The 14,049-nt window shown below is 36.8% G+C and overlaps 1 protein-coding gene across 1 annotated transcript in view; it reads right to left on the reverse strand.

Annotated features, from left to right (window-relative positions):
- LOC134564952 (palladin-like) overlaps nt 1–14,049 on the reverse strand; it is a 285,708-nt gene that overhangs the window by 177,121 nt on the left and 94,538 nt on the right. Inside the window, exons 10-11 of the mRNA XM_063424265.1 lie at nt 6,570–6,689; nt 5,476–5,788 (exon numbers count right to left, since the gene is read on the reverse strand). Coding sequence (XP_063280335.1) covers nt 5,476–5,788; nt 6,570–6,689 — 433 coding nt within the window. The remainder of the gene's footprint in view (nt 1–5,475; nt 5,789–6,569; nt 6,690–14,049) is intronic.

The following is a 14,049-nucleotide window of genomic DNA, read 5'->3' on the forward strand; positions in this document are numbered from 1 at the left end:
TGGTCGCAGAGATTTTCAAAGTGATCCAAGATCACCAAAAAAAGACAACTAATGCCTTGTTTTAAACTTACTGTTATCTACTGCATTCAGTCCACAAGTGGGCCAGAAGACATTATAACACTTCTTATTCCTTTTCAGGATTTGCAACTTTTGGAAAAAAAACAAGTCTGAGAAAATGGGGGAAAAACCTATTTTTTAGTATATTCTCTCATAAAACCTCCTCTATTTTCATATATTATTTGTTACTAGTAAATTATAAACCCTAGTCCAAGTGCCTGTTGATCACTGAAATGGAAATGCTTCACAAAACTTTTCCTTGTTTTAACTCCATTTCTGTTAAAAATGTATTTATATAGAATGACAGAAAAAAAGCATTACAAATGAAACATCCATATATTAATTGTGAAAACAGATGCAGAAAATACTCTGGACTTCTACTATTATCAGGGGATTAACTTCATGTCCAGTTATCCTGCTTTACATTTTTGCAAATTTAATTAACATTAGTTATTTCTACTACAGTAGAAAATATGTGTAGATCAAGGTTTTATTGAGGGTAGACTTTAACAGCAAAATAAAGATCCAAAGGTCCTTATCAACCTTGAAAGAGCACAGCAGATGAAACAAAAGAAATTGATATGGATGGACCTTTGCTCATGAGTGTAAAGTTACATGATTCATTCAACTGTTGCCTATACTCACAGATTGGTTTTCTATCCAGCTCTTCTCAGTATATTCTAAACAGTTTCTTACTGCTTGCAGATATCAAATACAATTATTATGGAAATAATAAACTCCCTTTAAGCTCATACTCTTTGTGGTCACTATATATGACAGACTTGGATAAAGCCTCACCACAAAGAGGCTGAATCTGAGATAACTGCTGAGAAGCTCTCTGGTCAAGAAGCTCTGGCACCACATTGTAGTTACACTGAACCTATGAACTTAAAAATGATGGCTTGTTACAAAGCCAACAGACATCAAACAGGTACATCCAGTAACCATATGAACACCATCTTTTTTTCTCTTACTCTTTTAACAGACACATGGAAAAATAATAACAATACCAAGCCACTTGAATGGAAGTTCTTCATTTGAAACCATGGACAGGTTATATAGAGTTCTACAGAACGGTGTTGTCTTTTTTACAGACATTCACACTGAGGATTATAAGGGGTTTAAGGCAGAACCTTCATACTCAGACTTCACACTGAAATTAATATGAATACCATTTGCCTAATTTTGAGAGATGCAAAATATCTTAAGATAACATACATTGCTGGAGATCTTCTGAAACCTGATCTGTGCATTACACCATTCTGGACCAGAAAAGTCCAAGGCACAGTAATAGCTCAACCTCCTCAAAAAGGTCACTGCAGCAGAGATCAGAATCACAGAAATCAGGGGGTTTTGTCTCAGTTTAACAGTCCTTCCACTCTACCTAAATCATGTTGCAAACAAGACATCAGGAAACATTGTGCCTTTTAACCATATTTAGAATTATTGTCTTCCAAATTTCACTTTAGCAAAATATCTGGTGTTGGCTACTTCCCCAATTAATTCTATATATATTTTTTCCCAGAATTTTTTTAATATTGTCATATTGAACTCTTAAATATTCTTAGCACCAAACTGAAGCAACAACTAATGATGCCTTAAGGATTACTGATGTGTCTGTAACCACAACCTGAATGTTTTCTAGGACTTTAAAAACACTTTTCAAGCCTGAAAACAACTACAGTAACTCTCTGCAGCGTGTCTGCTCTTGCATTACATTAAATTGTGATAAATCATTATTTATAGGTGTATGTTACAGCTACATTGCCAATACGCAAATGTATTTCATACTTCAAGAAGGTACTCATTGTGTCCTTCTTGTCAAATTAAAAATATTAATAAACACAAAACCAAAACCAGCCTATCATTCCCAAACTCTTTGCAATTACTTTCAGTGTTGGCTGAAGAAATTGTTTTCATAGAGTATAGATAAATCTGTTAAGTAATTGATAATTTAAGATAAACTTGAAAACAAAAGATTATTTTGGAAATTTAAAACCAGTCTTTCTGAAAAATAAACCTATTATGATTTTCAGAAGCTTAAAACTCTCTCCATAGTTAACAATTTAGAAGTTTAAATAACTTTTTTAAAAGGTTATAATAAGTGTGTTTGTTCCTATTCACTGCTAGTATATGCTGATTCTATCATCTAATACTTTATGGACAGATAAAATTCCATAGATGAGTTCTTTTCAAGAGAGATCATTCTCACGGTTGAGAGAGCTACTTTACTACTCAGCTAATTTTAGTATCATCATTTTGTTCACTTTTACTAGGGAAGCAGTTTTCCAAATGCCAAAAGCTGATTTCAAGTCTCTGCAGTCAGACATTTCTTTTTCTCCTCTTGTTGGCACTCTTTCCCTTCCTTATGCTATCACTGTGCTTGGGACCAAAATACTTGGCTGAGGAGAAGGCAAGATTTCAATTTCCGACAGTAGCACAGACTCACACTGCCTTTGGCCAAGTAAAACGTATCTTGCCTGCAATCAAGATCAGTCTCTTGTGCATCAAGTGTTGTTAATCGCAAAATCTAGGAATCAAGTGTAATTACACTGGGGATTCCAAGGTCATCAGTTTGGACATCAGCAACTGAAGGGACTTTGCGATAGCATCTCTCACATTACTGTATTTTATGTTGACTCTATGTTTAAAAATACAAATTTTGCACACATAGCAGTGAACATTATAGAATGAGAAGTCTTTTTCACCACATTCTTTCCCTTTTCTCAGGCAACCTTGTTTCTGGGAAAGAAAGCTCTGGGGTGAAACTTCTTTTTTATTGCTCTGCTGAGCCATTATCTCCTTTCTGCACGAGTGGGTCTTGCAACAGATATGCTGGGTACAGGACCACCTGGCTTACTCCATATCATATATCATCTGCAAGTTGCCATTCTCAGCAACCTCCCTCCCATACATGCAACCACCATCATATACACTGTTATTTCACTACTCTGTCTTTCTAGTTCTTCCACTCCTCCTCCACTTCTACAGTTGCCAGAGACTGCTTAGAATGACAAAGAGCAACTGAAAGAAAAAGGGGTGAGAGTAGAAAGGGAATACTATTGGCTTGCTGCCTCAAATGTGTTTTTGTGTGTTTAAATTCAATGTGCTAAAATAACAGCATTTTTATATTTTGCAGGTTTCCTGTGAAAACATGGAATAAAGAAAATGACCTTGCTAAGCTTGAAGACCATGTTTCATGCTGCTTCTTAAAGACATTTTTATGATTTACAATTCCTTCCAACTATTGATGCAAATGAAATAAAGCAGCGTTTTATCACACTCCAAATATTCTTGAGGGAGATGGAAAAGAGGAGTCTGCGCAATGTTAAAATCAAACTAAATTAACAGGGAGTATAACATCGCTTATGCATACGGTATCACCATTAACAAAAGGTAAAAATGTTACTGGAACTTTTTTTCAACTCATTTCACTCTCCTTTCCTAGAGCTTTGCCTTCTCAGATTGTTAGCTGTAAGAGAGCTATTTTAATCTGGCTGAAAGCAGAATGAGATATGTGTTATACATAAACATAAGAAATAATAAAAACATTACACACCTGAATATCCACTGACTACACAAACCCAAGCACATGCAGGGAAAAAAGTCCTAACCAGTGCTGAAACAGAAACAGCATCCAAAAATCTCAGGCCACTATGATCTTTAGGTACAGTGACTAAGGAAAATAAGGCACAAAACAACAGCCACTACAATATTTCTCTGTTTGTGACTGTATCTTAAACCTCTCTAAAGGCATTGGGATATAAAATGTTCTTCCCTTTGACACAGCTCTAAGTAAAGAAAACAAGTGTCTCCTGTATTGTCCTGGTTTGAGGGGGAAGTGAGTTTTCCAGGAAGTTGTGGGCAAACCAATCAGTGGTCACGTTTTATGCTAGCACCTGGAGTAGCCACTGTGAGGTTAGACATGCCTCTGAGAACACAAGGGTTTAAAAGCAAGGACTTCCAGAGGGATTTCCTTTTCTGGTTCCGGTTTCAGGAGAGAAGCATCATCTCCTCCTCCCCTGTCCAGCTTACAAGGCTGGGTGGGGGAGGGGGAGGGAAACCATGCGGCCCAGGCTGAGGTAGGCCGGTGCCCCTGGGGGAGAAGAGAGTGAAAGGGACTGGAGCGGAGCCAGCCCCATCCAGGATGGAAAGGTGGAGAACTGTGGAGGTGCCTTCCGTCTCCGTCCCCCCCCCGCCAGGGAGAAAGTGCCTGGCTGCGTGGGGGGAGTGCCATGCCGAGCCTGCGGCCTTGCTGGGAGCCAGAGACTTTTAACTCTTTCTTGGCAGAAGAAAACTTTTCCCAGACATTGATTCTCATGGCTAGTAGTTTGAGAGAAGAGAGAGAGACAGCCTGGGACTGTGATGATAAAGGAAGATGAAAAGAATCCCAGATGGGCAGAGATGAAGAGGAGTGGCTTTTTGGGCTGGACTTTTCTTGCATAATGTTAGCCATAGACGGAACCTGAATTCTCCTGAACATAAATGAGACTGTATTTTGGGTGGATACAGTTGGCTCGAAACCAAAGACTTTGTGGCAGTGACTGCCACTGTAGGAGTGGAGCGAACAGAGAAGAGAGGAAGAGGGTGTGGTGGCGCCCTCTGTCTTGAGGGATGAAGATCTCTGTTCTTGGAACCCTCAGCCCCAGGGGAAAGTGCAGGGGACTGCTTGTCCCAATATGAGAAGATGGCTGGTTTTTGGTACTTGGCCAGGCATCCTTAAAAGAGCCCTATATGCGGTTTTGGTCCATGGGCAGTGGTGAGAGCACTGGACATGGAAAGGAGGGTGTCACCATGGCAGACTTCTCCGGGCGGTGCCATGGGTGACATGGGAACACGGGAGGGAGGACCTGTGTTTCCTGTGGGGGGGTCTGTGGTGCAAGAGAGATTCCTCTCTCCCTGGATGAATTGAAGATTGGTTCTTTTGAGTGATGATGACTTTGGGAACCCAGGGTTTTGGTTTAAGCAAGTAAGATGGAAGGTAACATGTAAGTGTTAAAAGTTTGAGCGTGTAAGGGGTGGAAACTGGGGGAGGGGAAGAAATGCTCTGGGAGGTTTTCATTTCTGTTTTTGTGTGTTTAGGTTTTTTTTTTCTTTTCTATTTTCTGTTCTTATGTAGTTTAATAAAGTTTCCTGTCTATTTTCAAGCTTTGGGCCTGCTCTGCTCTGTTCTTGATCACATCCCAAAGTAGTTGTTAGGAAAAACATATATTCATGGGTGCACTGGCATCTGGCCAGCGCCAACCCATGACATGTATTCAGCCCTTTGGCACATAAATCAGAGCAGCAGGAAGACTGTTCAAGGGACAAGCACAGTGACTGTCCATTTGTCTAATGCTAAATTGCTTCGGGCAAAAATTTGCTGTCAACAAATATCAAGTTTATAGGAAACAAAAAAACCCAAACAAACATACTCACAGCTTTGGTTTGGCAAGCACAGGTGGTGGCTCCTTTGTGGGTGAAAGCAAGACAGCTGGAGGTGGGATGGATTTATCACCATTTGGCTTGCTGTTAATCATTCCATTTACTCCATGAAGAGGATGAATGCCATTTGATTTTTCCTCAGACGAATCGAGCTCTTGTTGAAGGTCTATCACACCAGGTCTCAACTCAGTGTTGTTTGCTTGGTGGATATCTATGTGTTTCTTAGGAGGAAGCTCAAGAGAGCTAATTTCAACTGGAGGAAGTGGTGGGAAATTATGGAAATCATCACTAGAGCATTCCAAGTTGGCTAAAAGAAATCAAAAATAATGTCTCTTCAACAAGTCATAGGCAAAGTACATGGTAAATACAAGGTGTATTTTCAGTTTTTTAAAGGTAAAATATCTTTGATTTTATGAAGGTATTTTTCTAGTCCTCCTATTGATAATTTATGCTGAATTAGATACATGGGTGGCTGTTCATTTTCTGAGTTTGCCCCATGCAAAGGCACAACTAGAAACCTTACAGATCTCTCTAAATCTATTTCAGGAATCAAGGCACTAACTGAGATTGGCAAGTATGGACAACAATAGCTAAAACAGGACTTCCTCTTCCTGGAGTTTCAGGATCACTGAGGAACAAATAATTTTAAAATGCTGCAGAATGCATGTATACATGCCAAGTTTGCAATGGCAGCTGGGTAGGTGCATCTCATGACAGTATATATGGAAACATATCACAAAACAAAACATACCATGTCACAGTGTTTTATTTTACAGAAGGCCACCTTTAGTAGCATGATTTCATCTCTTTAATTTTGCCTCTGCTGCCATCTAGTCTTGAACTCTAATGCTTAAGATATGTCAGGCTTGTGGCAGAACTTTAAAAATGTGTTTCACATTAATAAAAATATTAAACCAGGAAATGAACAGAAGAAACATCCAGTTTGCTTTATATGAATGCACTGAGGTTAACAAACCCCATGTCTTACAGCAGCTATTTTCCACAAAGAAAGCAGACTGACAACGTAACAGGTAAATTAGTAATGTAAGATTTGTGACTAAAAGCTCCTCTTTCTGTTTGTCACATACCTGAGCAGACAGTTAGTTGTGCACTGCTTGTTACTGAACCATGTTCATTTGTTGCTGTGCAGGTGAAAATTCCTGAATCTTCAGGAAAAGTTTCTGCTATTACAAGTGTACATATCTCTTCTGGAAATAAACAGAAAAATAAAGTGCATCATAAGCTATTTAAAGTACCATGTAGTGTTTTTTTGAACTGTGTATTGAAAGGACACCAGAAAGTAGACTTTTACAAAGAAATACTGGGAGAACTGCGGAAGAGCTTCCAACATAAATGACTTTAAGGAAAATCACTTTGTGTCTAAAAGAAGTAAATTCATCAAGCTAAGTTTTCAAAACTGGCTTGAACAGTAATTTTTCAGTTACAGGTCTGTGCAGTCATTTTACACACACAACGTTTTTAATGCAGAATAGTACTAATTAACGCAAATGAATCTAATGGTTTCTAGAAACTATTATCTTAGCAAGCTCTTTTTTTGTCTCTAAATAACACCATCAGTACAAATGTCACACAACTCTTTCTTTCTTTCTCTGATTTTTTTCCTGTATTTAATGCAATATTCAGATCAAATCCCATTCCCAGTAAAACTAGATAACACTATCCCTACTTCAAATTAGCTCTTCTGTATGTACTAACCAGAATTAAAAACTCCAGATGCATAAATATTCCCCTTATGCAGAGTTTGGGAAAATAATTTCTGTCTCTGCACAGTGGTGAGAATGTATACATTAAAAATATAATAAAAAACAGTCTCCCTGAAAACTCTTCAGAATGCTCAGACATAATCTGTACCTGTTTTAAATTTGTTCATTCTACTTTGATAAGCCATGGTATATGCTTTGATTATTCCAGGGCTTCTGTCAGAAAACTTGTGTGACAGATATAAGGTTGGGTCTAACATTTATTTGTTACTAAATGAATTTTATCCATTTATAATGGGCACACTTAACTGTTTAGGCATATTTTTTCCAGTTTCTTCAAAGAAGTCACTTTACTTGTAATGGTACTCTGTTTTAAAGATGTCACAGTACAGATAATTTAAACAATCCTACTATTTACACAACATACAGATATAATTTTATACCAGGACAATTCTACATTGTGTGTCTCCTTAATTAATTCAGAATTTCTTTTGTTTATGCTGATTTTTTAGTCTCAAAACCAAAGTGGAGAAGTTTTATAACTTTCAGTTTAGTTAAAAAAAAAACAAAAATTCATTTTGCAATTTGGACACTTAGACACAACTCCATATATTATCACAAAATTAGCTAATAAAAGCATACTGTAAAATGAGGAAAAGTACTTTAGAATCTAATAACTTCCATATGAAAATTATTCTGTAGAAGACGTTCAGTAAGGTCAACTTTACTTCTTATAGCTCAAATAAGGAAAACATTTTCAAATAGTGGTTGCTTGGTTTTGGTTTTTTTTTTTCCCTGTGGAATGACAGACCACTGTCTCATTTAGACAGTTAAAAAAAAAGTTATAAATTTTTTCCAATTATAAATAACAATGTATCCAAAAACTTCCTGTACTGGAAATGGGCTAAAAATGAATGACTGAACAAATATTTGGCTCAGAGTTGGTTTTCATACAGCAGAACATGCCTTTTTTTTGGCAACGTGAACCAGTTATTCTGTGTAGCTGCAAGAGTCATGGCTGGTAATACTGTAGCACGTTGGATCTTATCTAACACAGATGAAGATTAATGACTCATGAAAGGTCCTATCAGGAAAGTAATGGGTAACACAAGCTAGTTTTTCAACTACTGAAATCAGCTTTTTTTAGAGCCCTGGTGTGTCATAAGCAGTTGAAGCTGTATTGTTAACCACACGTGCGTACTCCTGGACTGAACTGACCCTGGGGATGTAGTCTTATACAGGCAGCATTCCAGTTTCCTGTTCATTTAACAGCAGAATGCTAAAAGCTGGGTATTTCAGGACTGCAAAAGATCATTCCACCAGGCTGAGAACTGCTCTCTGAGTGAGAATAAAGACACTATAAAGTATAGCAACCAGCAGAAGTCCTCTTATTCAAACAGCAGAGCTAATTAATGCATAAAATTCTTCCAGAATTTTAAGTGTGTAAAATGATCACATGAGAAGAGCCAATCTTCACTCTTCAGTGACAAAAGAATTCTAATGGATTCTACAATGATGTGCTTTGTTTACTGAGGAGGTATGTTTTAAAATTATATATGGTAGATTGCAGCAATCTTTGTAAAAAAATTTCAAAATAAATTAATGATGAAAATAATCAGAGATTAAAATTTAGTCTTTTCAACCAGATGAACAAACTGCAATACATTTGTGATCAATCATAAGAAAACTGGCTAAACTAAAAACATGAAAATCCTAAGGACAAATCAAAAGGCAGCATGGGCAAAAAGCATGTGAGCAATGCATTGCCATCTTCTTTATCGGTTTTCCTCCTCCAAGCCAAAAATCACTCACCTCCAGGTCCTTTCTAAAAGGCTTACTACTGTGGAACACATAGAAATGAATTACTAATTTGGCAAAAGAAAGGTTCTTTCAAGATTTCCATAACACACTCTGGAAATACTCAGTGTTCTGAGTATATTTCTACCTTTACATCCTGACTCACGTAATTATTTTACTTTCTGGTACTGTGCTAAGCAGAATAGGAAGATTTGAGGGAAATAAGGTCTGTTCTACTTCCTGGAGCTGACAAGTAACTTCATCACAGAAATGTGTTCCAGAAAGCATCTCTGAAATGCTGTTCTCAGGGCTTTAAAACATATTTAACACTTGACTAAATGAATACAAAGGCATTTTGTTCACTGAAACATGTAAAATGCTCAGGCATGCAAGTACTTGACTATTTTGTCAGTTATTTAGAAAGATTACATTTTACAGAGCAATTCTTTCCCTTTATGATTCATGAGTCCATTAGGAAGAATAAACTTTGGCAAGAGAGAAAAACTGTTGCCTTTTAACAAATTTTATTACTGGCAATGTTTACTTCAAAATGTTTCTCTGTATTACATTAAAGGTAGAGTAGTTCTTATATCTGCAACTTCATCTCCGAAGGTGACTATTAGCTTCTTTCACTGTAATGCACACACAGCTGGGGAAATAAGTACAGTCATTTGCTAGAGCAATTTCCATAGCTGTAGGTTCAAAGCTGTACGTTTTCTGATACACAGAGACAGTGGGAAGTCACAGTTGTGGTTTCCTGGTAAAAATCCAACAAAACAGAACTCTGCCAACTTGCAGACAACTTGTGTCTAATTCTCCTTCATGTTCCACAAGTGTTTAACTCTAGTTTAAGTCAAAGCAATAGGTTACTTCTCATCTAGGTATCTGTGCATCTTTTATATAAAGAGAAGTGTGAAACTAGAGAAGAATATGCAGAGCAGCATAATAAATGGTAGTATAGCAGACCTGTAGATGCCTTAGCTTGCAGTATCATAACAAAAAATGTAGTAAATTTGCCTGTTTCTGATGATCACTGTTGCATTTACCTTTACACAGTCAGACAGCAGTTCTGGCTTATTTAATAGGCTTTGTGTCAGTCAAGGAACGAAGAGTAAAATTTTTAGAAGATGCACAAAACTGACTATGTTTGAAGATATCTCAAACAGCATTTAAAAAAGACATACAAAAACTGAACAACAGCAAATGTGATTGTGAGCAATAAAATGCAGTTTTAGGGTGGAGAGCCTAGGTCACACGATATGTCATTAATAACTAAAATATCTGCTATCTAACCAGATTGAGTACAATAAATGGGAGCACTGCTGTGGCAAGAAAAAATTCAGCCCCTAAAACATTGTTCAGGATTGAGGAGAAATTAATCCATTTATCACTGTCAAGGAAAAGGTTATGCTGAAGCTCACCCTAAGGTAGTTATGATACTGTAGATGCCTAAGCCACCTAGTCTGAAGTTAATTTTGGTATATACATCAAGGCTGGAATGAATGAATTCAGCGACATAGCTGTGAATATCACTGTACTCCAAAATCAGAGTACAGTATTGGAGAGGAATGAGAGGTGTTTTGTTTTTTAATCACATAGTACAAAACAGATCAGATGTTTACTTTGAATTGGGAAGCATCAGCAAGCAAGGAAAGATGACAGATCCTTAGTCGTAATTCTCTCGTTTTCACTAAAAAGTGCAAGGATCTGACATGCCAGCTGACCTGCTAAAGCTTCTATGTTTTGAATTTCATCAGCTACCATAAAGGTGATTTTCTTGGTGCAGGGAAACTATAAGGATTTCTGTAACATTTGCCATACATTTTCAGTTTCAAACATTATGTAGAAATAGGGGGAAATTTCTAAAGGAGTTACTAGAGTGGAGACTGGAACAGAACAGTTAAACAGGAAACAAGAAAGCACAATCCAAGAGAAGTGATGACTATCTTTTGAGATGTGTTTGGTGAACATACACAGTATTGTGCTTAGGAAAAAAACCAAAACATGTATATGTGGCAATTCCCTGGCAATTTAAGTGAAATTACTTCATACAGTTTTCTTTTTACATGCTGTTAGACAATCGTTCTAATGTACAGTTTGTGGCTGTCTCCAGACAGCTGAGTAATGGTCAAAATATCAACAGCTGGCAAGTGATTCCATGGGATTTTTCATTCTCAAGCAGCCTGTGTTTGAAGGATTCAATCAGTATAAAGTCAAAATGTCCACAAAAGAAGTACAGAACAGGTAATTTGACAAACTGTGATGTTGGCTTTAAGTAATCTGACTAGCTATTAATTCACAAAGCAGTCTGGAGGGATTTGCAATGCAAACTGATTTCTGTCTAGACGGAAGAAGGAGTGCAAAATACTTTAGAGTAGATAGAGTGTAACAAAAAAAAGTAGCCAAAAAACCCCCTTTGCTTCTTAATTTCTTACCTGTGTGAGTTCATGGAACATTTTTCCTTTAAATCATTAGTACCGACCTATCAAAGGACAACCAATGTTACTGAGAGCTATAAAGTGTTTATTGATGTTTGGACTTTGGTTGACAATCAGCAATTAGTCACACTACAGCTTGTTACAATTTATGTAAAATTCCATGGATGTTTTACACTTGGAAAAATTTTTAGAAAACATGTCCATCTTTCAAAATTCTGAATACTTATCTAGCACGCACATTTCCCTATCAATCTTGCATATGTATTAACTATCTGCATTGAATAGCAGTTATGTGTTTACTCATGAAAAATTTCCTCTGAAAGCATTGTTTAGTCTGGCTTCTTAGAGTATGAATTACATCACAAACCAGTGCTGCATCTATTACATTTCTGATACCCATATACAGCTTCCTGTTCTACAAATTTTAAGATTCTTCATTACATCCTAAAACCCAGTGTTATTTATTACCCGTGGTACTACTAATATACAAAACATTGCTCATTATTTATGCCAAAAGGAAATATTTACATTTTGTCCCAAACTTTATTTACATTCCCTTTTCCTGCACAGTGTCAATTCCTACACAAATAAGCCAGTAAGTGTACTGTCATTAATTTTTGTAGTGTGTAGGACACTTCACTGTTTAAGATACTACATTGTTTAAGAGGGCTTAGTAGGAAAAGGTAAGTGCACAAATCTTAAGGGATAGTGTAGTGTTTAGCTCAATGAATCCAGGGAGAACAAAATACCAAACTGAAATTCTTTCACAGACTGAAAGCACAGGAAGGTGCTCATAAATATACATTGCAACACAATTACAAGCATGAAAAAAGAAATAATCCAACAACAAACCAGCCAGACTGCAGTCAGGCATTCACTACTGTTATGTCTATAAAACTGCAACAATACGGATACCAAAACTGAGATGTCTTCCTATTCTTGTTTTGCCAACTCTCTTGAGAATGGTATGAGATACCTCGGCATTAAATAACTTTTCTGTACTTGAGAAGACTCAAGAAATGGACTTCATGTAAGAATCCATTCCCTAGTACCCTTTGAAGACTTCAGGTATCTTCTCTCAGGGTCTGCAAGCTACCCAGGAATGGGAAGAACATGCAGCACTTTCAACATGATAGTGCACGTATGTGAGAGGGCTGGCAAAGGGATGATCTCTTTGGACTCAGAATCTCACCTTCTATTTCCTATTTCAGGCAGCAGTTATGAAAGCAAATTGATAGTTTTGTGAACTAATATCAATATTCTTGCTTCTTCCACAGCAATAACTGTCAGAGGCAGTACAAAACTTGCAACTAACAATATGAAAATTAGTTGTTCATGAAAAAGTCCTCTTGCAAGAAGCAAAATATATGGTTTCCTTTGTACTCAACTATTTACACAAAGGAAACCTTTTCTTTCTAGCAAAAAAATGCTTCTCCTTTCTACTAGATGATGCTGCATTCCTGCTCTAAAATACTTAGTTCATCTAGCATTACATGCATTAGGTTTACTAAAGAGGGTGAAAGGGTAAAAAAAATTACCAAAAGGAAGCAAATATTCGTGCCTGTGAGTTTTGACAGAAGAGTCTTAAATTGGTTATTAAAAACTCTAAGATCAGCTAGTAAATTTATACTTCTTAGAAACTTTTGAGTAAAATTTTACTCCTTTCAGATACTATCTAACATTTTAAAGGATGAATTGAACACACTCCAGTGATTTTCTAGAAAAGAAGCTCCAAGTAAGAATGAGCCAGATATACTAGGTATGATGCTGATACTGTTGGCAGATTATATCTAGAAAAGATTTTACTACTTTGACAGGAGAAATGTTCCTCTGAGAAGGGCAAAAAAAGTCAACCTATTGATCAGATTTTTTTTTTCTTTTTAAGATATCAAGAAAGCAGCTAAACTGGGAGACTTATTCTGGAATACGTTACAGGAGAATGTTCTAAGGAAGATAAATAATTAAACATATTTCAACACAAACCTATTGTCCTTTATTTGTTTTCCTATCCAAAGGCTTTTCATATCAGACAATACTGAAACTCTCTTGAAAATGTTTTGTACCCTAACTTACAATATTTAAACCTTAAAGTTCGTATTGTGATTATAAAATACTAATAACCCACTGCTAGTACTTGGACATTGTTTTAATTCCTCATTAGAGATTAATTTGGTTTTCCAATACTTTTCTTTCCTTCATATGGCTTACATTTCAAGCCTCCACAAATCAGCTCATTCAGTCACACGTATTTAGGGCATCAGCTATTACCAGAGCTGATGATGTTACACACCATGATAAACAGTATTAACTGTTAGGATAGAACATGCACTCGTGTGTGTGTGCAATCTATATGTATAATGGACATGAGGCAAAACAGGTATATAACAATTTTGTGAAGTAGCAAGAAAATAGGTGAATAGCTGACAAAGAAAAGATTTTTCCCTCTTTCCTTCCTCTCACTTCCATGAAAATTAAAGGAAAGCTGCATTTTTCCTAGTCTATATCCTTATAGTCACTGTGCTGCTTTACAAGTATCTCTCAGCTGCTAGGTCTGTCCTGCCTGTCAGTTCAACTCCTCAGAGTTTAAAATATCCCCTCCACTGCTAACATCC

Source organism: Prinia subflava (assembly GCF_021018805.1).
Source record: "Prinia subflava isolate CZ2003 ecotype Zambia chromosome W unlocalized genomic scaffold, Cam_Psub_1.2 scaffold_2cwr_NEW, whole genome shotgun sequence".
NCBI classification, from domain to species: domain Eukaryota; kingdom Metazoa; phylum Chordata; class Aves; order Passeriformes; family Cisticolidae; genus Prinia; species Prinia subflava.